General features: G+C 35.0%; 1 protein-coding gene across 1 annotated transcript; it reads right to left on the minus strand.

Moving 5' to 3' along the window:
- Nucleotides 1-9268: 9268 nt before the first annotated feature.
- On the minus strand, nt 9269-10548 carry LOC149535504 (uncharacterized). The gene is made up of 4 exons (XM_089803697.1): nt 10328-10548; nt 9910-10230; nt 9765-9822; nt 9269-9667 (listed from the first exon to the last, which is right to left on the minus strand). Exons 1-4 carry the CDS (start codon nt 10440-10442, stop codon nt 9628-9630), a joined length of 534 nt encoding a protein of 177 aa, XP_089659823.1. The 5' UTR covers nt 10443-10548; the 3' UTR covers nt 9269-9627.
- Between the last annotated feature and the right edge of the window lie 15547 nt (nt 10549-26095).

Consider the following 26095-nt stretch of genomic DNA (forward strand, 5'->3'; position numbering starts at 1 on the left):
TTCTTCTTGATTAGGATATCCTTTAGCACTGATTTTCTACCCTCTTGAATGATGGAATGCTAACATCTTTCTTTTAAAGAAAACTTCTAGACTAGTTCCCCAATTTTTTCTTTTTTTCCTATGGATGATTTCAAAAGAAAATGTTGCATGAGCAACCATTTAAATATCTATTAACATGCCTTCTTTGCGATCTATTAATATATATTAAAATTTTACATTACAGTTACTATATATATTTTATACCTTCTTTATGATTTATTATGGTTCCTCTAGGAGGGGGTAGCTCAATATCTACAATCTCTGAAGGAGGTGGAAATCTTGTAGGTTTGTAATAAAAGTTGAAGGGACAAGCTCCTTCTCAGGATTTCTTGATGTAAAGGACTATTGTTACTACATTTGTGAAAAAAGTTCTTGAGCAAAATTTAATAATTTTCTAGCTTTTTGAAGAAGGGGAAGTGGTCATGGTGGTTGTTGTGTTACCTTTATGCAATTCTCTTTTCCAATATTAAGGAGTTCATCTTGTATTTCAATAGTCATTGTTTGAACCACATGTAGATTGGTAGGTCAAAATTCTAGTTAAATAAAATCTTTGGTAGGTTTCTAAATGTTTTTCTTCACATAATTTTTTGTATTTGTAGGTGTTGATCTCATTATTTCTTCAATTTGATCTTAACTAGTTCATTTAATATTGCCACAAAATTATTGTTTGGGTACTTATATTTCTTTCTTCATTTGGGTCCATTGAGCGAGTATTCCATTCTTTTGAACATATATCTAAATTTCATTTTAACATCATTCAAAGTTCTAGAAGAGCTATAGGTAAATGATAAAACTTCATAAATTATAAAGTATGCATTCATATGTTCGTCCATATAAGCTTCTCCATCTCCTTTAAATCTAGAGACAATATCCTTTCAACCATATGTAACGTGATGGAGATGATTACCAAGGACAAGAGGGTCATTAGTGGCACCTTAGGGTATTGGTGGTTGTTGGGCAATGTGTTAAGAATGGACTTGTAATCAATTCACGATTAGAGATTTGGGTGATAGGAAAATTGATATAGCTTTTTCAGGGAAGATGACACACTTAATAACTTCTAATTTCAACCCATGTTTTTGGAGCACATAAGGAAATCATATTTCGAAGAAAGATATAGAATCTTCAATACCTCTTTTTTAAGATCTCTCCTCTAAATATTTTTTGTCTTTGACTTTAGAAATTTGTCACAGTTTGAAATTTAATGTTAGTGTCAGTTTACTCCAAATTTGTAGATTTCACGAGATCACAAAATGTTAAAAGTAACTTTTTGCACCTTTGACTTTTCCATTAAATTTAAAAAGAAAGCAAAATTGACACATACAAATAGAAATTTAAAAAGTTCAAAGGCCTTGATAAAGACAAAATTGGGGAACCAAGGTCGAACATTGTAACTACTTAAATGTGCATCCTTTATTTTTATATTTGCAACTACCCTAGTCTACATGTATCAAAATTTAAAATCCAACAAGTATACAAAGTAGGAGAAGTTACTAGTACTAATAATAAATAATTTTGTGCATCTGTAGAACCTAGATTATATATGAGGTGATATTTTTTTGTTGTCTATGTATTTAAGTTAGCTATTTAAAAACTAATTTTTGGTTCCTAGATATAACAATAGCTTTGAGAGAGCTCGAGTCCCTGCCTCCCTGCCTTTTGCAAAGAAAAGTAGGCTGATTTTTATTTTTCTGGATATAGTGTTGTGTTAAACTATGACTTTTGATGACATTGGATGAGGAATTTTGTAAGCGAGAAACTAGGTAGAGAGAACAAAATGCTAGAAGTTTTCAATTTCTAATTGACTATTAGCAGATTTTAAGATTGCATAGCATTAACACATGTAACATATTAACATGTAAGTTAACAAAACTGTACATGTATAATGATCATATTATCTGCATCATATAAGCAGTAATCAAATTTGCATTATTTGTATGAGGGACAATAGTATCAAGGCAACAGGGTAGTATGACATTCATGCAAAATCTAATATATTTTTTTGCCAAAGCTATTAGTTGTATATGCGCTCAGCCAGATTTCCAAAGGAGTACAACATATACTTAGTGATTATATCTACAGTGGACAGATACAGTAAGCATTTATAGACATTAAATCTGTTTGGGATGTGATCCGTATATCTGAGACCGATAGTAATCAATACTCTAAAAAGCATTAAGTACATTCTTATCTTCAAATAAAACACTCATGGAAAAGATCTCACAATAGATTTTGTATCAGTCTAGAAAAGACCACAGGAGAACTGTAGCAAAGTAGGAGCTTTCATCTGGACATCCATGGTTATCCCCAAGCAAAAATCCTTCTAGCCTCCATGTCTTCGCCAACATACGGAAACTTGATGTGTCAAGCCAAAAGAACAAATCATGAATGGATGTCGTCACGATTTTGAAAGCTAGTGTTGGCAGAGAATGATGGAGTGGTTGATGTCTTTTCTCAAAAGGACATTTATATTATAAATAGTGACATTTGTACCACGAAGGGCATGATGCACAAAATTCATAATGTTGAACACAAGGACAATGGTAACCATTGAATGTTGTAACACCCTGCTCGAGAACCCAAGAGAAATAAACCTAACATGTTACAATGTTTACTGAACTATTTTTTTTTTAAAGTTTAAACAACATCAAGATAACATTAATGCGGAAGCAATATGAACATACACAACAAATACACATTTGCAATTACAGATATAGTTTCAATTCCTCAAAGGTTCCTTTACGTTGAGTCACATTTAATAATTTTAAATTAATTAGTTTAAGTTTCCAAGTACAATGTCTCATGATCATAAAGAAATAACGGAAACATAATCGCATAAGCAAAGCATAAGTATATCTAATACAATGAAAGTACATCCACTAAATAACATCCACTGCACATGTCGCAGGGTATGTGAGAATAGATATAATATATCAGAATACATGATAACATACATACATCATTTGAAAAGAAGTCTCTGAGATAAGAAATAAGAATGATAAAGTTACATCTTCTGCAACGAACATCCAACATCTAGCAATGTAAAGGGGAACCCAAATGGTAAGAAGACACTACCTCCCGACCGCGTGGTTACCTAGTCAGGCTTCCACTCCCACCGTGCAGGGAAGATAATGAACGATCCACATACGACAAATCAAACATAAAACATTCCTAGGCAAGGTACCCCTAATAGCCAAAACTACCTCAAAGGTAACACATGCTACTCAAGAAGATAAAATAATCCAAAAGTAAGAACACTCACTCCAATACCGACACCACATAATCAAACATCATACATGAACCAAGTATAAACCAAATACCAAGGTCATAAGATAAAGTCAACAAAAGATAATCACCTCAAGTCAAAAGCCACACGTCAAAAGTACAACATAATGAAACACCAATCATCATCAATGAAAGTAAGTAACCACAATAAACACATCCAACAATAGATACACCACCAGAGGTACACAAATTCTATAGAGGAGACTCAAGCTACATACTAGGGAGTGTCATCACATGGCTGCTTGAGTTACCCTGGATTGATCTCTTAATAGACCCCGGACCCTCAAGCGTTGAGTTACCCTGGACTGGTTACTCTGAACCCCGGACCCTCAACATCACACATATGGAAACTAGAAAGCCCTCTCAAGAAGACGAGGCGCTCATCTCATTCCCATCCTTAGTCTATACAAGCACTCAAGGCATGGGTAGATCAAAAATCTCTAACTTATCTTTTTAGTGCGTTTCCCCCCATTAATTTTAATTACTAGATTATCACTTATTACATAACTTGCATTAGGTTACCCTGGTACTGACCACTTTGGGTCCTGGACCCCTATGCAAGCCACTCCCAAGTCATGTACCTAGACAACCTCTCCTAAGCACATAAAAAACACAGTTGTGTCCCATACCACAACACCCATAAAGATCAAACTCGGTTCCTTAACAGGCAACCTGATAATAGGATGGTTCTCGCACCCAAGTACATATAAATGCTCCACAAGTAAATCTCACAAATACAATCTCAATTTGAATCACATAACACATCATGACATCTAGTCCCATAAATAGTATACAAGAAATCTCACAAAACCTCTGGTGTACATCCTAGACTGGTCAACACCTAATCAACACCAAAATCTCAAAGCATAGACAGTATAAGCAAAACAGTATAGTTTCATAGTTTGTGTTTGATTTACAATAATACACAATAAGGTAAAGAGTAAAGTTTCAGTTTTGTGTTCAATGTATGTTTCAAGTGAATGAATTCTCAGTTTATTCCACAAGTCAACTCTATAAAATTACCCCCATTTATTTATTTGACTTAAATATGTAAAATTACCTTCATAATAATAGTCATTTTCCCAAAAGCATTATCTGAAGATAATCGATTATTTATTTAAGTTATAAAAATAACAATTGCTAAATTTAATAACATCATTAGAATCTTATTAAATTTACACATTTAATAAAATTATACATTGTTATATAATTTTTGTATTAATCATTCATAATTAAATCAAAATTCAATTAGCTTAATTAATACTTATTTACTATGTCCGACTCATTAATAATCTTTAATTAGATCCAATTTAATTAAGTCAATTATTAATTATTATTTTTTAAATATCTCTCAGTTATTAATAATTAATTTAGTTATTAATACAAATTAATGATAATATAATTTTAAAATTTAATAATTAAAGTTTTATATAATTTAAAATTTAATAACTTAAAAAAAATTAACACAATTTAAATTTATTAAATTATAATTAAATTACAATTAAAAAAAAAAAGCATAAATTAAAAGAGACGTTTAAAGCCCGCCGGCTTTTGGCCGCAGCCTTTGCTGGGCCAGCAGCAGCTCTGTCGTAGCAGGGTGCTGCCGCAGCAGTTCTTGCTGCGGCAATAGTTATGCCGCCCAACAAAAAGGTAAGGGGGGGGGGGGGGGTAAGTTTGTAATATATATATATATATATTTTTAATTTTTTTAATTTTTAATTAAAACATTAAACAATCCTCCCCCATAGTATGTAAAAAGATATATATACTATTTTATTATTTTAAATTTCATTTACTACAAAAACTTTTAAACAAATTCCCCTCTATTAAAAAAAAAGTGTGTTTTATTTTATTTTAAATTTCTATAATAATAATATTTTAAATAAATAAATAATTTTTCTTTACTTTATTTTATTACTTTTTAAAAAGAATATTAACAAATATAATCTGATAGAGAGAATACTATCAACCAATCAAATTTCACATTTTAGAATTTTCTTTTCTTTCGAAACGCTACCCAGATTAAATTTCTCAATTCCATTTTAATTCAAACCCATATCTTGATTTAATACTAATTTTTCTCAATTGTAGAACGAGGTTTTCTAAATAGTTTTTTTTTAATGTAGATTCACAAATGAAATCGAATAGCAAAAGATTTAGAACGGAAGGTGGCAAAATTCATACAACGAAATTTGAGAAAATAATTTTCAACAAGCACGAAGAAAACAAAGATTCGAAAATATTTCTACAATGGTTCACAAACCCTACCTTGATCTGATGCTAACAACTTGTTGAAACCTTTGCTAATCCAAACCCTTCAAAGCTTTCAAAGATTTCTTTGTTCCCCTTCCAAAAGTGTGTTCCCTGAAACCTGTGTTTGAAAAACTTCCCCCAAATAATGACCCCAAAACCCTCTAATATAGAATCTAATTACCCTTTAGGGTTTCTATCTCCACAACTCTAAAATAATAATTACTTTATTTGATTAATTCATTCATGCACAATTAATTTTCCTTTTAATTAAAATTATTATTTTATTATTCCTTTCATGCACGTTAAGTGAATTGTTAAATTACTTTATTTAACTTTCCACTTTACTTTAATAAATTTATAACTTTTTAAATCTCATGTGCACATTATTAAAATATCTTTATTCAAGTTCACATTTTTATCTTTTAATTAATTTCTTAAATTTTAAACTCATTCATGCGAACTTAGATCTTTTTCATAATTTAATACCTTTTCACTTTTAATTTCATTTTTAGAAACTTAATTGATAAAATATTTATTAACTTAAATAACAATAATATTTAGCATTTATTTAAAAATGAACTCTAAATATATTTTTATTAAATTAAATAAATATTATCATGTTCTAAATTTATTCTTAAAACTTTTATCTTCAATTTAATTCTTTATATTTAATTAATTTCTCAATTAATTAAATATAATTAAATATTCATAATATCATAATAATTTTCCATTAAATTAAATTATTAATTTAATCTATTAATTAGACTTAATTAATAGAAATTCATCAAAGACTCACAAAACAACATACGCACAAAATACTCACGAGTTTTAACAAGGGTAGACAGTTTGTTAGGAGTCCTCCTTGCAGGACAAGTATTATAGGCTTATGGCTAGGATTGGACCTGATCATTATCTTCCCATTCTCACCATTTGAGTATTTGTAATAGGGCACGCTCATCCTGGCAATTCAGGGAAGTCGATGCCCGGTACCTGCATCCTGCATAAAAGCCAAGCATGTACATGTATATAATATATCTAAACTAAATAGACAATGGCAGGGAGTGGCTCATTGTGTAGATCCCGACTAGCAGGTGACTACGACTCCCTCCCTTAACCACATCAAACACGTCAGACAGAAAGATAAAATAAACACGCGCACCATACACATGCAAGTATGGGGTAAGTATCGTAAAAATCACAAGTCTAATATCAAATGCGCACATGTAATAATGCATCTCTATCAATACAACATAATCATCATTAAAGATATCACGTTAACATTGTTACAAAAGAAACCACATTTACTAATTAGGAATCATTAAGACATCATTAACGACACCTGAATGAAATCAACTAAGCAACAATAACTGATACATTTGTAATCAAAGTCATGAAATAATATCATAATATTACAAATCTAGTATCTCTAAAGCTAATCAAAGCATAAAATCAACCTAAAAGAATTTGACAATGATAACAGAAATGCGAACTAGGGGCAGGCACTACAAATGTGAAGTCTTGTTGAAAGGTGACCAAATCAGCTTCAGAGGGTAGTATAAAATTATTTTATTGGCCAAATGTGCCCACCTCCGACAGAAAAGATTGCCTCTAATGGAAGTGACTCTTGTGATGAACGAACACCATTCAGAGTTTTCCAAAGAGAGCTAATCAGAAGCAAATGGGGCACAACTCATGTAAAGAAGGTTTGATTTTTTCAGTGCCTTTTCTCCATGCTTGAGGCACGAAAGATAAGGCATTTGGAATAAAATAGTTTTGAAAGCTTGTGGTTTTGTTGTTCTATTAAGAGTGCCTATGGCAATGATGAGATTTTCATAGAGCAAACCACTATTCTTGTAGAAAAAATGTGTCCCGACTACTCTAACACAACACATTCATGAGGCCCCTTAAGAAATCTTGGAGATCTGTAAACAGGTGCCAAGATCTTGTCCATTTTCAACTTTTGAAACCCTAACTGACAGGGGGGATCGAATAGAAGAGCTCTTCGTGATCAGCATTATCAATTGTCATGATTCTTTAGCCAAAATATCCTAATCTGAAAACACATTTCTTTATTACCTTTGTGGACCACTCTTTTATATAGCACAAACTCTTATTGGAAATTGGAATTATGCACTACAACCACTAATCACCTTCACTTGATTTGTACCGTGCTATGCCAAGCAACTGTGTTAAATATTGAATATGGTAAATATGTTTAATTTTCAAATTCAAACATAGTTTTGACAAGAAACTCAGTTCAAATACAAATGAATTAAAATACAACTACAATCATAGTTAGCATGTTGAAGTACAGAAGACTGCTATATGCACGGGTTACATGTTTCCCACAAGGGAATCTACTCCATGTTCAAATCAGAATATAAGTTTAAAAGATGATGTTGGCAAGCAACACTTGGGGCAGAAGGATTGTTTTGTTTTTCAAAGCTTTCTGCCTTTGGGGATTTTTTTAGACAGTTGCCATCTCATCTCTGTAATTTTACATTTTTGGTACCAAACAAAAGTCATTTCGGCAACAATTAAAGATTCATTAGTCAACCCTCTAGATGAAAATTATCCAGGAATTCTGTCTATTTGAGACCGATAACCCAGAAATCAATTGCATCTATTTCTGTAGTATTAAAGTGCTCGATAATCAGGAAATGCCATATTTTGCAGGTTCTATCCAGGATGAAACCAGGGGTTCTTTCCAAGTTCTTTCTAGTTTCAACATTTCTAATTAATTTAGGCCATCAACCATTCTCTACGCAAAGTGGGCTGAAGATGCATACAAAATAACAAAGGATTGATGTATTCTAGTAGGATTGATTTGGGCTATGGTTTTGCTATTTTGTCAATTTTTTGGGAGGGGATGCGAACGACGAGCAAGGTAGTGTTTTTGGTAGTTCTAGAGACAAGAGTGATGTTTTTTTTATCAACAAAACATATTAGCCAAACACGTCCCCTTTTCAAAAAATTAGGCAAAAATGCAACTTACATTTGTCTATGGCTTCGATTCAAAGCTCTTCTTTCTCCACTTGTTCTTGTAGCTAAAAACAACTCCAAAAGTCTGGTTACTAATTAGCTAAAAAAATAAATTATCACTGGACCTTTCTGCCTTTCTGACAATGGTGCTTGTCGTGCAATAAATGCAAGCTTATCGCCTACAATTTTTTGGCACTATTTTTTACAATTAAAAAAAAAATTACCCCTAAAAAAAATCCAATCGACCAGTAGTAAATTAGAATTTAAATAACAAAAAATATTTATTAAATATTGCATCTTGAAACTTTGTCTATGTCAATTTGATAATATTTTAAATTGTGTGCCACCACCAAAAACATTAGTACCCTGCCTCATGCAAGGCAAGGACTAATAATAAAACTCATAAAATTTGTTAAGCATCAAAGAATAAAATAATTATTCAAAGCTTCATCCCACATAGACCATTTTTATTCGCTTAGACTCTAATACTTTTCACTCCTAATCTTGAAATGCCCGACAAATTTATTAACAATATTACACGATACCAATAAAATTGTACAACTAATTTAAAATTTTTTTAAAGCTAGAAAATTGAATAATATTAACTTGGAAATAGAAACGGGAATTTAAAGAGAACGGAAAATTCAAGTACGAGCATTAAATTGCCGGGTTAAAGGGCCCGGTTAACCTTAGAACTCAACGCGTCGTGTGACTGTCAAACGCGGCCAAATTCTTAAATAAAAGAATAAAAAATACATTTTCGACGAATATAAATATGATTTAATATCTAGAAAAGAGTCGTATTTTCACATCGCAATCATAAATGGAAACGACAAACATCTGTAATGCCGCCCACGTGATTTAAAACATATCTCTCTCGTTGATTTCAATACGCACTGGCGCGCAAGGCAATCAGATTGTAAATATTGTCACATGTGAAATTGATACCAACACGTGGCATCTCGGCTTTCCCGAAAGTTCCTTCCGGATAAGAAGGGACAATCATCCTTTCGCTTCGCTGTCCCATCTGGTAAGTAAATTAAAAATAAATAAACCATTTGAGATTTCCTATTTTGATGATGCCTCAAAAGGAGCGACCTTGCTAAGCCTGCACGCAGCCACAACACGGATTTGTCAAAACTCACCATTAAAATTCTCTGTTTTTTAAAATCTGAATCACAAATCAAGCAAGAAATTCAACACACCTGTCGTTCCGTTTCTGTAAAAATCGTTGAAGGGACAACCTTTTCGCCATCGGAAGATCTGCATAATAAAATCAATTCGTCGTTAATGTACCGATCTATAATTACATACATTCTTAATTCTCAGAAATTTGGGCAGAAAACTTACTGAAGTTTGAAGTTTCGAAAGCGTGGCTTTGATTTCCGCCTTCTCTGGATTCTCCCGAATTTAATACAGTTTTCGTTGGATTAATCGTCACAGCTTCACAGATCTCAATTTGTGCATCCAACAAAGCCGATTGACTCTTTCCCTGTTGACCGTTGGATTGAAACCCTAGCGGATGCAGCGGAAACAGATCGAGGGTCTTAATTCCTTCGCGATCCCCAATCTGATCTTCCCTGTGAAAATTTTCTGAATCGCTGAAACATCCGTGTGAGAGCACTTGTTGCAGCATATGGGGTTTTATTTTGCCCAGGTATGTCTGTGTTGCTGCATATATATAAACCAAAACATATGAGGATTAAATGGACAAATTTATTGTAAGTTGTATGAAATAGAATCGGTACATTGAACAAAGATAACTTACATCGAGTGTGCAGAGATTGATGGGGGCAATCCATGGCGGAGTTTAATTGGGGGATTTCAGTCTGATGACTTGCAATTCCAAAGAAATCGATGGCGAGCAGCTGAGGTTGAGACATCTCTTCACCGAAACAGAGGGCAAATAATTCTTGGAAAAATTTGACGGAATTGAAGTTTAGATGGTACGATGAAATGAATTGACGAGGAAAGGTATTTAAAGCAAAGGGTGTGATTTGGCAGAAGAAAAACATGGGGAATTTAAAGCAAAGCGAAATGAAATAGCGCACGTGAGGAGAAGTGGTAGTACGTTTTACGAGAATGCAATGCTGTCATGATTGATCGACTTGTTATGAATGAATCCGCGTGGGTGAGTTGCTAAAGATCAAATTCACCGACGTCTTCACAGCGGGGAAGAAAGTGTCTCTCTAAAGAGACACATTTCTCTCTCTACGAAACACGTTTTACATTAAATAAAATAAAACTAGTACCTTGCATATAATGGCGTGCGATGGCTAGTAGAACATCAATATTTTCTTGTAGTTCAATGATTGACCATATAGGATATTATAGTAGAGACTTTGTAAGAAAAAGATGATCTCTCATATCGGTTTATTTATTGTTCTATGTGATTTCTCTTTTAAAATTAGTATTATACATCATCTATATAGGGTGTATGGAGATGGAAATCTCTCACCATATGGTTGTTAATGACTTCTTTGAATTGTATTATAGTGGATGCGAAAGTTAAGCAAAGGAGGTTTCCCCTATTTCATACCACATTCATACTAATAGATTAAAAGAAGGAAATTGTTGAACATCTTCGAGGATCTAATCTTCTATTCTGTGAAATTTTCCGCTTTGTAATAAAATACAACAAAATATATTTTGGGAATCCTAAATTACCCAATTCTGGAGGAATGTTGTTTGGAAGTTTGTTCTGTGTTGCTGTAAAAATCCTCAACTCAGACAAGCTACCATTTTCCCAGGGATACTTCTGGTGAAACCATTATTATGCAAGACCATTTTCTTTCAAATTCTTGAGCAACCCGAACTCCATGAGCAATTCCCGCCAAGATGGTTCCCACATTAACAAACTTGCATTCCATGATAATGGGAGAAATAAAAACAAACAAACTTGAAACATCTATGATCTCCTCCATAGTGCACAATGAATGCCACCGTCTAAACAATGAATGTTCACTAAAGGATATGCTTATCTCTATCATTCTGAAAACATCGAATACCTTTATTTTTCTTCATAGTAGGGCTACATGATGCTCATTGTCATACTTTATCACTATGTCTTTGAGTGAAATGATCTTGAAATCACTATTTAGAAATCAATTGTCTTGTAACTCACTTAAAACATATTGATTACTATTTTTGCAAATTTGAAACCATCACTTTTTTCTTATGATTTATCATTTCTTTAAAGCATTCCCTTATACTTACTTCAGATTGTCATATTGCACCATTGATCTAATATTGACATTTATAATTCATTGAATTGCTTTGCACTATATCTCACTATTTTTTGTAGATGCAATAAGCTATTATTATAGTCTTCAATTGTGTCTATTTTTATCACTTCACACAATGATTCCTAGCTACTAGGAGATGAGTGCATTGCTTTGTCAAGGAATGCACTTCATCATTCTACAATCTACTCATCATTCCTCTATTAGGTTTGCTATGTAATGCACACCTCGGGAACCCAAAAGAAATAAACCTAATATGTTACAAAGTTTATTGAACTGTTTTTTTTTTTTCAAAAGTTTAAACAACATCAAAGTAACAATAACGTGGAAGCAATATATGCATACACACCAAGAACATGTAATCAATTACAAATACGATTTCAATTCCTCAAGGGTTCCTTCATGTTGAGTCGCATTTAATAAAGTTTTATTAATAATTTTAAGTCTTAATTACAATGTCCATAATCATAAAATAAATAAACACACACATAGTCATATAAGAAAATGTATAAGTACAACTAATAATATGAAAGCACATCTAATGAATAACATTCATTGCACATGTCCCAGGGTATGTGAAAATAGATACAAGTACATCAATATACAATACAATATCCCATAGGATCTCAAAACACATGATACATAGATACATCAAATGAATAGAAGTCTTCAAGATAAAGAGGAAGAATGATAATAGTACTACTGTATCAAGGAGCATCCAAGATATGTCAATCTGAGGGGGACCCAAATGGTAAGAATACACTACCTCCAGACCGCATGGTCACCTAATCAGGCTTCCACTCCCAATGTGCAGGAGAGATAATGTACGATCCACACATAGATAATCAAATCATAAAATAATCCTAGGCAAGGAATCCTAATAGCCAAAACTACCTCAAAGGTAACACAAACTGCTTAAGAAGAAAATATAATCGAAATTGAAAGGACGCTCATTCTAATATTAACATCTCATACCAAGTCAACATACAAATACCAAGACCAAATATATACAACCACCCTGAAATCAATGTCAAGTGTCACAAGCACAATGACCAACAGATAACAATTGTCATCAATAAAAGTAAACTACCAATCACTAACTCCAACAATAAAAACACCACCAATGAATAACTGGTTATTCATTAATAAAAGTCAATTGTCAACAATAAATGACATTTAATCAATGAGTAACAACTCACAATAAATAGACCATCAAAAGTAATATCCAACAAGTACACCACTAGAGGCAAATATAAAAAAATCATGAAGGAGACTCAGGCTACATACTATGGAGTGTCATCACATGAGCCAACTCTAAGGTTATCTTGGCAGTCTCATAGGGCCCCAACCGCCTAGTGACTCTATGTGGAACTAGAATATCCTCTCGTGATAATGGTGAGACTAGTCGTACCTCTCAAGATATCATCTCTATCTCATCCTTAGTCTATTCAAGCACTCAAAACATGGACGAGGAAAAATCTCTAACTTATCTTTTTAATGTATCAAAAGGAAAAGGGCTAGGCAATATATTTTAATTATTATTTTATCATTTGTTATACAACAATGAGTTACCCTGGTAGCTACTTTGGGCTCCGACCCCCATTGCAAGCCACTCTCATAGACATGCACCTAGACTACCTTCCCAAAAATCACAAACCACAATAGTGTCCCATACCACAAGAGTAATATCGATCAAATTTTGTTCCTTAACAGACAACCTAAAAAATAACATTGGTTCTCAAAACTCAAGTTTTCATAAATGCTCAATAGCATAAAGCTCATAAAACATAAATCTCAATTAAAATAAAAAAGTTCATCATGACACCCAATCAAATAATCATAAAAGAAATCTCAAAAATGCCTCTAGTACACATCCTAACTTGGCCAACTAAACAACCCACAAATACAAACTATCAAGAAATTAAACATCACAAGACTATAAATGGAATATTAGAAAACACATAGTTTTTAGCCACATGATTTAATTTCACCAATTTCTCTTGTTTAGTTTGGGACATAAGGATGTGTTTATAATTAAATCATTTACTAAATAAATCACATAACGAAATCTACATAAAAGTAACATTATCAAAATAGATTGAAACTCAAAATCAAACAACATAGACAAAGACAAACTCGCAGGTTTAAAAAGGGTGGAAAGTCAGTTATGAGTCCTCCTTGCAAGACAAATATTTAGGCTATGGTTTGGATTGGACCTAAACATTATCTCCCCATTCTTACCATTAAGTTATTGTGATAGAGCACATTAATCCTGACAATTCAGGGAAGTCAATGTCCGATACCTACATTCTATATAAAAGATGAGCATGTACATGTATACAAATATATCTAAACTAAACAAGCAATGGCATGGAGTGGTACATCATGTGGATCTCAACTAGCAGGTGACTACGACTCCCTCCCTTAACCACATCAAACACGACAAATAGAAAGATGAAACAAACACACTCACCATACACGTGCAAGTATGGGGTAAGTATCATAATAATCATAAGTCAAATATCAAATACTCAGATAAAATAATGCATCTGTATGAACATGAAGTAATCATCATTAAAGCATCATTGATGCACTAGTAACCATAATCATTAGACAACACATGAAATATAACCAAGTAATCATCATTGATATATTTCTAGTCCAAGTTATGAAATAATATCCTTGAAACTAACACATCCATGAAATATGCATAAAAGAGTTTGGTAAATATAATGGAAAAGCAAACTATAAGTGGGCACTCCATGCTATATAATGTCCATGTTTTTTAATATTTTGATTATATGTGACTATTTTCATAAAACATTATGGTCCTTGTTGTCCTCCATTTTGTCACCACAAAATGGAGATAACTGTACGAAATTTTTACAACTTAGTTTCACATTTCTCCGAGACAATTTATTATTTAATTGGTCAACATTGATTAATCAATCAACCCCAATTTTCATAGTGAGTTCTTTTATTGAAGACTTTCATCAAGTCCTCATTTTTTTTAGTTTGTCTTCCTATGCTTGATTTTTGAAGCCTTCAAAGTCCTTATTTGTGTTTTCAAGTGTTTGTTTAGTTTTCTTTAAGATTTTTATTTCGTTCAATCTCTTTCTTTTGGTTTTTCCTTGGATTTGTTATATCTTAGGAATCAGACTTAGTAGTCAAAAGATATGATCATTTAAGTGCCCAAAAAGTGGACTCTCCAGGCGCGATCACATATTGAAAATATGGATGTTATATTTCATAGTTGAGTTTTACTTTTTGAAAAATATAACATAAATTCACTTTATGTTATGTTTTAAAGTTACTTTTTCATTTAAGTGACTATAGTGCACTTTATGTTATATTTTCATGTTGCATTGCTTTTTAATTTTTTCACTTAAGTGACTAGAATAAAATATATAGTCTAATTTTTTGTTGAGATTTATTTTAATGTTTAATTTACTTTTAAATATTATGTTTTGACCCATTTAAGGACAAGTAATCAGATACTCAATCGACAAGTACTTCAAGGTCACCTCTTGAAGCACTAGTTACATGATTTGTTAGGAACCTGTGTGTTCCTTCTGTTTAATTTGTTAGAGTAGAGTTGTTGGACGCATATGCTTTGTAAGTCGTCCCGTGAGTTTATTTTATTATCCCACATGCATAGGTAGTATTACTTTTCTAGATCGTACCCAGTATATAAGAATAGGTTGAGGCCCTTGATGGGCACGGACGAATTTATTGTATTGAGCTTGCTCAAAGGAGGTTACCCCCTCGAAGTGGCCTGCGATCAGTAGATTTATTCTGAGTTCTGCTATCACTTTGTATTCTGTTATTTCGAGCATTCTCACGATATTGCTATAAGGAGGTTCTTCTCATCTGGTATCAGAGCACTCTCTTGGGCTCGCTGGGTGGAAATTACATCAAATTTTTTTTTCTGTCGTGGCCTTCAGGTTCCTCTCACTTCTAATATCTCTTGTTATTGCAATAACTCTTTTCAGTTGTTCTGTCTTTTTTTCTGTTTTTTAGTCGTAGCTTCCTTGTTTGCTTTCTGTTTCTGCTCATACTTCCGCAGAACGTCTGCAATATCATTTCGCATACTTCCTTCCTTGGCGACCCAACCCCAAATTTTACATATCAAAGCCCTAAAACCCTCATTTATCTAATTTTAGGGTTTGCCCTATCTTTTTCACCTCTCATCCAATCGCCACCAAACTGAGCCACAAGATTCAATTCCTCATTTTGCTCCCTTATCCCTCTTGGACTGTTCGCCTCATTTCGCCTCCCTACCCTTGAAACCCTCATTTTTCTTTTTCCCTTGTCCCTAGATAGTCTCCCACCACCCGTCGAACACCCATTTCCTATATGAGTTTTACCCAAATCCAAGTTTGCCGTAACTAAAAAAGTTTTTGTTTCTCATCTTCTACCCATTTCAAAAAAAAAAAAAAAAAAACCTTGTTTTATGGTTGTTACGCGTACAGGAGCAAAAATCATGGAAGAGGAAATTGCATCCCTCAAAACCAGACTTCAAGATCTGGATGACAAAATTCTGGGTCTTAACTTTCAGCAGTCAGCCATGAGCCGAAACCATTCAGGAGATACTGGGTCCTCTTCTGGCAATTTCCGTGGACCAAAGCTTGATTTTCCACGCTTCGATGGTTCTGATCCGACTGGATGGATCTATAGGGCAGAGCAGTATTTCAGCTTGCATAATACTTTGGATAACCACAAAGTCTCCCTTGCATCTTTTCATTTGGAACATGAAGCTCTTCAATGGTTCCGTTGGTACATCAAGGCTAATGTAGGCCCAACGTGGAGCGAATTGTGCACCCTCATTTTGGAGCGCTTTGGCCCTAGTTCCTTTGATGATTTCACAGGAGCACTCACTAAACAGCGTCAAACAGGCACTGTAAGAGAATACCAGACAGAGTTTGAAAAATTAGCTAATCACACAGAGGGCTTGTCTGATGAATTCTTCCGTAGTTGTTTTGTCAGTGGTCTGAAGGATGCACTTCGCTCAGAAGTCAAAATGTTTCGACCTACTACAATGATGGAAGCCCTTGGGTTGGCTAAGTTAGCGGAAGACAAGATTAGTGCTCTACAACGCTCCAGATCTAATTTTGTTCCATTCAGAAATACAGGTTCTCACAACCCTCCAGTCATACCAGCTCCCAGAACTACTCCGATCAAGCACTTGTCTGAAACAGAGATGCGAGTTAGGCGAGACAAAGGGCTTTGTTATAATTGTGATGAGAAATGGTCTCGGGGCCATAGATGTGTTCAGCAAAAGCTCTATCTCTTGGATGTGGATTCTCCACCGGAACTGGAAGAATATGTAGATGCTCAGGAAACAGTGGATGCTGAGGTTGAGCCTCACCAGCCTGAACCTCCTTCCCCAGAAGCTCCACCAGAGATATCTGTCCATGCTTTGGCAGGAGTCACTACTCCACAAACCATGCGGGTCCAGGGTTTCTTCAAGAAGATCCCTCTTACTATACTCATTGATTCTGGTAGCACTCATAACTTCATTGATCCACGAATAGCCAAACAGGCTGATTGCTTTATCCATCCCTGCTCTAGCTTTGAAGTCATGATTGCCAATGGGGGCACTTTACCTTGTAAAGGGAAATGTCGCAATGTGCGTCTCTCTATTGGAGATTATAACATGCGCTCTGACATGTTTGCCTTACCCTTAGGTGGCTGTGATGTGGTTTTGGGTGCCCAATGGTTACGCACTCTTGGCCCCATTCTCTGGGATTTTGCTGAACTTTGGATGCAGTTTTCAGCCGAGGGGCACCAACACACTTTGAAAGGCTTACAACCAGGGTCTCTCAGCATCATCAGTTCACACCGTATGGAAAAACTTCTTAAGAAGAATTCACATGGTGTCATCGCTCAGCTCCATTCCATTCAGATGCAGCCATCAGCAGTCTCTAGCACTCCTGTCGATCTCCAACACATTTTGGACAAGTATTCTGGTATATTTGCTGAACCTGTGGGATTACCTCCTTCTCGTCCAGAGGACCACCGTATTCAGCTCCTTCCTGGCAGTGTTCCGCCCAACAACTGGAATGGGAAACTTGTCCTTTATAGTGAGATGATTAAGTGCTCGGAAATCAATGCAGAGTCGCCATGACCCATCTTTTTTGCGAACAAGCAGAACTGGAGAAGAAAAGGAACTGGTACTAGGGCGAATAATACCTTGCTTCAGTAAGTCACGGACAAGTATCTCGATTTCGGTCTTCTGATGAAATGGGTAGCGGTAGGGCCTGATGTTGGGCGGAACACTGCCAGGAAGGAGCTGAATATGGTGGTCCTCTGGACGAGAAGGAGGTAATCCCACAGGTTCAGCAAATATACCAGAATACTTGTCCAAAATGTGTTGGAGATCGACAGGAGTGCTAGAGACTGCTGATGGCTGCATCTGAATGGAATGGAGCTGAGCGATGACACCATGTGAATTCTTCTTAAGAAGTTTTTCCATACGGTGTGAACTGATGATGCTGAGAGACCCTGGTTGTAAGCCTTTCAAAGTGTGTTGGTGCCCCTCGGCTGAAAACTGCATCCAAAGTTCAGCAAAATCCCAGAGAATGGGGCCAAGAGTGCGTAACCATTGGGCACCCAAAACCACATCACAGCCACCTAAGGGTAAGGCAAACATGTCAGAGCGCATGTTATAATCTCCAATAGAGAGACGCACATTGCGACATTTCCCTTTACAAGGTAAAGTGCCCCCATTGGCAATCATGACTTCAAAGCTAGAGCAGGGATGGATAAAGCAATCAGCCTGTTTGGCTATTCGTGGATCAATGAAGTTATGAGTGCTACCAGAATCAATGAGTATAGTAAGAGGGATCTTCTTGAAGAAACCCTGGACCCGCATGGTTTGTGGAGTAGTGACTCCTGCCAAAGCATGGACAGATATCTCTGGTGGAGCTTCTGGGGAAGGAGGTTCAGGCTGGTGAGGCTCAACCTCAGCATCCACTGTTTCCTGAGCATCTACATATTCTTCCAGTTCCGGTGGAGAATCCACATCCAAGAGATAGAGCTTTTGCTGAACACATCTATGGCCCCGAGACCATTTCTCATCACAATTATAACAAAGCCCTTTGTCTCGCCTAACTCGCATCTCTGTTTCAGACAAGTGCTTGATCGGAGTAGTTCTGGGAGCTGGTATGACTGGAGGGTTGTGAGAACCTGTATTTCTGAATGGAACAAAATTAGATCTAGAGCGTTGTAGAGCACTAATCTTGTCTTCCGCTAACTTAGCCAACCCAAGGGCTTCCATCATTGTAGTAGGTCGAAACATTTTGACTTCTGAGCGAAGTGCATCCTTCAGACCACTGACAAAACAACTACGGAAGAATTCATCAGACAAGCCCTCTGTGTGATTAGCTAATTTTTCAAACTCTGTCTGGTATTCTCTTACAGTGCCTGTTTGACGCTGTTTAGTGAGTGCTCCTGTGAAATCATCAAAGGAACTAGGGCCAAAGCGCTCCAAAATGAGGGTGCACAATTCGCTCCACGTTGGGCCTACATTAGCCTTGATGTACCAACGGAACCATTGAAGAGCTTCATGTTCCAAATGAAAAGATGCAAGGGAGACTTTGTGGTTATCCAAAGTATTATGCAAGCTGAAATACTGCTCTGCCCTATAGATCCATCCAGTCGGATCAGAACCATCGAAGCGTGGAAAATCAAGCTTTGGTCCACGGAAATTGCCAGAAGAGGACCCAGTATCTCCTGAATGGTTTCGGCTCATGGCTGACTGCTGAAAGTTAAGACCCAGAATTTTGTCATCCAGATCTTGAAGTCTGGTTTTGAGGGATGCAATTTCCTCTTCCATGATTTTTGCTCCTGTACGCGTAACAACCATAAAACAAGGTTTTTTTTTTTTTTTTTTTTTTTTTTTTTTTGAAATGGGTAGAAGATGAGAAACAAAAACTTTTTTAGTTACGGCAAACTTGGATTTGGGTAAAACTCATATAGGAAATGGGTGTTCGACGGGTGGTGGGAGACTATCTAGGGACAAGGGAAAAAGAAAAATGAGGGTTTCAAGGGTAGGGAGGCGAAATGAGGCGAACAGTCCAAGAGGGATAAGGGAGCAAAATGAGGAATTGAATCTTGTGGCTCAGTTTGGTGGCGATTGGATGAGAGGTGAAAAAGATAGGGCAAACCCTAAAATTAGATAAATGAGGGTTTTAGGGCTTTGATATGTAAAATTTGGGGTTGGGTCGCCAAGGAAGGAAGTATGCGAAATGATATTGCAGACGTTCTGCGGAAGTATGAGCAGAAACAGAAAGCAAACAAGGAAGCTACGACTAAAAAACAGAAAAAAAGACAGAACAACTGAAAAGAGTTATTGCAATAACAAGAGATATTAGAAGTGAGAGGAACCTGAAGGCCACGACAGAAAAAAAAATTTGATGTAATTTCCACCCAGCGAGCCCAAGAGAGTGCTCTGATACCAGATGAGAAGAACCTCCTTATAGCAATATCGTGAGAATGCTCGAAATAACCGAATACAAAGTGATAGCAGAACTCAAAATAAATCTACTGATCGCAGGCCACTTCGAGGGGGTAACCTCCTTTGAGCAAGCTCAATACAATAAATTCGTCCGTACCCATCAAGGGCCTCAACCTATTCTTATATACTGGGTACGATCTAGAAAAGTAATACTACCTATGCATGTGGGATAATAAAATAAACTCACGGGACGACTTACAAAGCATATGCGTCCAACAACTCTACTCTAACAAAATAAACAGAAGGAACACACAGGTTCCTAACAAAACAACTAAGATATCCACCAAAATGGAAAAATACAAAAAACTTAGTAGAATGTGCTTGGAGAAGAATCTGTAAAAACAACTAGCATCACTAAAAATATCTCTAAAAGACCTTTGCAACAATATATAAATAATTCCCAAATTGGAAATCAGATGCTCAAAATATGTCTCTCAAAGTGCAAAATAGAACCCTTAGATTTGATTGTAGAAATAAGAAACCAAACAACATTAGAAGTATAAATAACATGTACCATCTTTATGAGCTTGGAAAGAGCTTTTTGACCATATATGATTTTTTCAACAATACTTTTGTATGCCAAAGATACGACCAAAAAGACACAAAAAGTTCAAAAGGGTCCAGAAGGGCATGAAAGTGCTCATGTAGTGATGATGTCAACATGTCCCTTCACTAAATTTGACGCTTGTACAATCGTCACATGCAAAAAATGACTTGTTGATGTTTCACTTATGTCGCATTGCTGCCATGGTGATGATGGGGAAAAAGATGGGACCTGTTGTTGATATGACAAAGGTTGATTGGACTTGTTGAAGTGGTGAGGGGCATGCCAATCGTATTGCCTATGTGGGTTGACACCTCAACATTGGAAAGGACAAAAAGTGACCTGCACATGCAATACTGTGGTTGATGCAATCCATTTAAAACATGCAGTTTATTTTCAAAAAGCCTTTCATGTGAAGGGAAGTATTTTTACAAAGAGTTCTTTCACCTTTTTTTAAAGAAATACCCATGCATGCACTTTAATAAGTGCTTTTCTTTTTTAAATTAAAATTTTTTTAGAAAAATAAAAATTCTTCTTCTTCTTCTTTTTGTGGAAAAAATAAATTGTTGCCTCAGGAAGTTTTCTTGATCTAGGAGTAATTGTTTTGTCTTACTAGTCAACTATGTCCAAATTGGACAAATTTTACATGGAAATAGGGGTTTATAAGTGCTACAAATTCAATAATGAGGTTTGTTTAGGTTCAAAGCGCATCGAAAAAAGTGACATCCCCATATCCAATACAAAAAACCTCTATAAAATAATAGATCTGAAAACTAAAGCCAAACATCTCATGAAGAGAACAGGGCCATGAAAGTTTGAAGCTTTGATACCATGTTGAAGTTGATGAAAGATCAACCCCACAACTCCCAAGAATCACTGCACTCAAACACCTATCACAGAAAGAGAGGAGCAAAGCTATGGAGGCTGGAATTCATAGATCTACAGAAGCTGAGACATTCTTGACGTGCAAAAAATAATTGCAAATTGTATTGAATGAATGAGATTATAAAGAGAGATCATCCTTATAAAGGAGATCAAAACCCTAAAAGGTAAAACCTAGGTTGCATGATAATAATTAATAAAAGAATTATTTATTATATGCCGTAATTTTAGCTTAAGTAGAATAGAGTTAATTAGAAAATGTTTAATTACTCTAACAATGCAGCATATAAGATGTATGTTGATAAAGTAGAAGTCAACCTATGTGAGATATTGAAGCAATAATATTTTTATAACTTGGAGAGAATTAAGAAGAATAAGTATGCTACATTTAGATTTGGATCTCTAATAAGATATCTATTATTTCATGTCATGAAGAGATTCCCAAATATGCCACAATCAAAATGGAAATCAAGAAAATGCACAATGGAATTGATAAGCCACTACTACGGGAAAAGATGTGAGGACTACATGACTAGAAACATGAACTTGATGAGAACACTTCAATTTGATATGAAACGAGTAAGGATACCTAGAAAAGTTGTGGAGAAGTATAAGAAGACCCTATGCTTTATGATGGAAATTGATAAGAACTATATGGGATCCATTGAGCCAAAAGTGATGTTTGTAATTGATGAATATGTTAAAGAAGTTTTGAAGGCTGAAAAAGATAAAGAAAGTGATATATGGGGAGCTACAAAGGAAATATTAGCAAAAGATCAACAATTACATATCTCAAAAGCAACTAAGAAGAAGGTAGTTGTAAAGGATATGTTGAGAGACACATGTATGACAAGAGAAGAATATGTTGAAGCTAAAAAAACTATAAAAGAGATAAGATAAAGTGGACAAAGCAATATCTTGTTAGTACAGCTACTATTTGTTGCACCTAGCTCTCTACCACTAGTAGTTAGTTCACTAGTAACACCTACCTTTGTAACACTAAGTCCTATTACTGTCACACCATTAACATCAGAAGAAGAAGATGTAATAATAGTTAGTGAAGATAGTACTCTGGCAATTTTTAGGTCTACAAGGACCTCTCTATTAGTGGTTTTAGCTCTTGTTAAATAGGAAAAGGAGGAAGTAACACCAAAAATATCTAAAAGAGTAAAGGAGATGGCTATTGGTCTAGGACCCAAGAAGAAACCAAAAGTATTGATGACCTATGTTGGGAAGAAGACTACATAAGAGAAAATTATAGAGACTCCACCAACAAAGATGAGAGGATATATCACTCCACTTTCAGTTGAAAACCCACAGACACAACCACAAGAAGTAGAGGGCATTGAGAAGAAAAAGAAAACTTGGAAACCTAAAATTGGAAGGATGAACCAAATGATAGTCAAAGATGGAAACCTTACCCAATTAAACAAGTATTATGATTTGTGTGACCCCTTGTAGAAGAGACAATAGAAAATTGCAGTTATTAGATATATGATTGATTTCAAGATATATTTTATACACATACATGGACATATACCATATGAATTGTATGAAAGGTTGAAAATAAGGAAGCAGAGAGGTAATGAGAAAAATAAGAAGATAATAGGAAATGTAATTCAAAAACTTTGTACTTTGGATAATAATAAACAACTTGAAGACATCAAGAAGTAGTTAGAGCCCCTATTAAGAAATAAATTAAGAGCAATTCAAATAATGGGAGGCTTGTACAAAGTAGTAACAAAGGAAATAGAGGAGGCATTAGTGAAAGTCATGATTGAATTAGCTGCATCAGTGGATCGGCCACAAGATGACACATCAATAGATACTAAGGATACACCTATGGATACTCTTAGAGTAATAGAGTATTTTATTATGAATTAAAGCATATTGATTTAATTATTAAGTCACTTATTATCTCTAGTTTACTTAAGCTAAACTTTGGGCATATAATAATTAATTATTTTATTAATTATATCATGTAACCTAGGTTAGTAACATGCTAGGGTTTTAATCTCCTTTTATAAGGATTGATTTCTTTGTAATTATTGATTCACTTTTGATTATAACAATCTCTTTTTCTCATCAAGAATGTCTCATCTATAGATCTAGGAATTCCAACTTCCATAACTTTTTTCTCCTCTTTTTCTATAACAAGCTTTTGCATGCAGTGACTCTTGGGAGCTATGGGTTTGAGCTTTCATCAACTTCAACATGGTATCATAGCTCCAGATCTTCATGCCCTCATTCTCTTCATGAGAGGTTTGGTTTGGTTTTCAAATCTGTGTTTTCTCTTTCAGAGGGTTTTAGTTTTCTAAAGTGTTTTGTATTAGATTTGAGGGGGGGATTTTTTTTCGGTAGTTTGAGCACAAAAAAACATCATCGTTGAGCTCAGAGCACTCAAAAACCCCTACTTCCACATAAAATACGTCTAGTTTGGATGCTATTGAAATCTTAGGCAAAATTATTTTAGCCCAAGGTCATACGATCTTGAGCTCAAAAATCAAGGCAATGATATTGTTTTTGGTTAAAAAATAATATCAAATATTTTTATGGAGAGCACTTTGTTTATCAACAATAGTGCATGTATGTTTATTAAGTTGGTTGTTTTATTATTACAAAGAAGGGTGTGATTTTAAGTGGGGGCATGAAAGCCCTTTGTACCACTCTAGATCTCATCTTTTCGTTAGCGTGGGACCAACATATGTGGGGTGGAATTTTTCTTTGGCATTCCTATTGGAAGTTGGCCCTCCTTTTTCTTCCCCCATGCATGTCCCTATCCACATAGGCCTGTACCTCCCATGAGACCCTCCCTTGCCCATGCGCCTTGACTTTTGGCATGCTCCAAAATTGGATGCGATTTGGAAGGAGTTACTTATTTTAAAGGCACATTTTTTTGAGGAGGATGCTTTCAAACAACCCACATCCAACATCCTTTTTTTGTTCACTACGACTTTCTATTAGCTCATGAGCCTCTATTTTTGACCTCCATGTGGTCTCTCCCTTGCCACTCAACTTTTTCGGGGTTGGGCAGTTTATACAACCATTGGTAGTTTTCTTGGTCTTCGGCATTTTTTTCTCATGAGCAGTTTCAGCTTGCTGAAGGTTATGGTCATAGGCCCATGCCAGTTTATTGGGCTTACACACCATTGATTTTTTTGGTGATAAGATTTTCTTTGGTCTCCATGCCTTGGGGCAATGATTGACACCTTTAATGGACTCTTTGACCAAGCTATGTCCTTTCGTCGTGACTTCCCATGGTTGGCCACATTAGCATTTCAAGGTGGTTGTTTTTGCTTTTGATTTATTGACAAGGACAAGGTGCCCTTTTGCATTGGCAGTGGGCTCATGTTTGGGCCTTGTTGAGCTATCATTTTGCACGATGCCAAATGACAAAGATTCTTTCAAATCTCTCTCTTGAAAAGTTGATCTATGACCAACTCCAAGGTTCTGAATGGTTATTTTTTAACCTATTGGGTAACTGAATTGAAGATAAATGTGTATGTTCACAAAGAGGCCTTTACTAGTTCCAACCTATTGTTATAATGTAAACACAAAGATTATTTATTTATTTATTTAATATTTTATGGTGAATTCAATTTATCAATACAACTCTATGAATTCCTATTTTAACCAAGTTTCTTGTAAGAAAATAAAAAAGATAGGGTAACAAGAGATTTTAAGCCAATTACTGAAAGGGAAATTCCTAATGGACATAAGCTTAAGTAACAACATATTTGCAAATTAAATTATCAAGAGGATCTGGTAGGAAACCATTGAAATTAGTAGTAGCACTTCCTTAACTCCAGTGATTGAATCGTTGATGGAAACTTCAATAATAACCAAAATATGTTTCAAGTTCCATCAAACACGAGACCATGGAAAGTGTGATCACATGAGACAAAATGTTATGCAAGAACAAAGATGATCCTTTTTCAAATTCGTTACAACAATAGAATTCATTAACACAAGGCAAACACCAGAACTAAAAGATCGCACAATCATAACAACACAATAAAACCATTGCCTCCATTATTATTCATGAACATACATTCACAAAAATAAAACACTTTGGCAAGAATAATTACACTCAAAATGAGAGTGCAAATAGCATATATTATTGCATCAAAATAACGACATGAAGTACATATTACATCCATGTATTTAAAAGAAATGATCTCCTCGTTTTGTGTTAGGATTGAGAGCTCTTTAAATGTAAACTTATGCTAAAAAATAATAAAACAAAGCTAATTATATACAAACCAACTCTCTAAATGATCCTAAGTAGGTCTCCACACTGGTTTATATACATTAATGGGTGCATGAGCCTTTACATGGCATAAAAGAATG

The sequence above is a fragment of the Cupressus sempervirens genome, chromosome 10 (assembly GCF_028749045.1).
Source record: "Cupressus sempervirens isolate cs-2001-9-10 chromosome 10, ASM2874904v1, whole genome shotgun sequence".
Classification (NCBI taxonomy): Eukaryota; Viridiplantae; Streptophyta; class Pinopsida; order Cupressales; family Cupressaceae; genus Cupressus; species Cupressus sempervirens.

Bases quoted from the DNA above. Each gene is read 5' to 3' on its own strand.
- LOC149535504 (XM_089803697.1), bottom strand. From the start codon at position 10,442: ATGTCTCAACCTCAGCTGCTCGCCATCGATTTCTTTGGAATTGCAAGT. The intron at 10,231-10,327 runs GTAAGTTATCTT...ATATATATGCAG, and splicing joins TCAATCTCTGCACACTCGAT to CAACACAGACATACCTGGGC. The intron at 9,823-9,909 runs GTAAGTTTTCTG...TTTATTATGCAG, and splicing joins TTTCGAAACTTCAAACTTCA to ATCTTCCGATGGCGAAAAGG.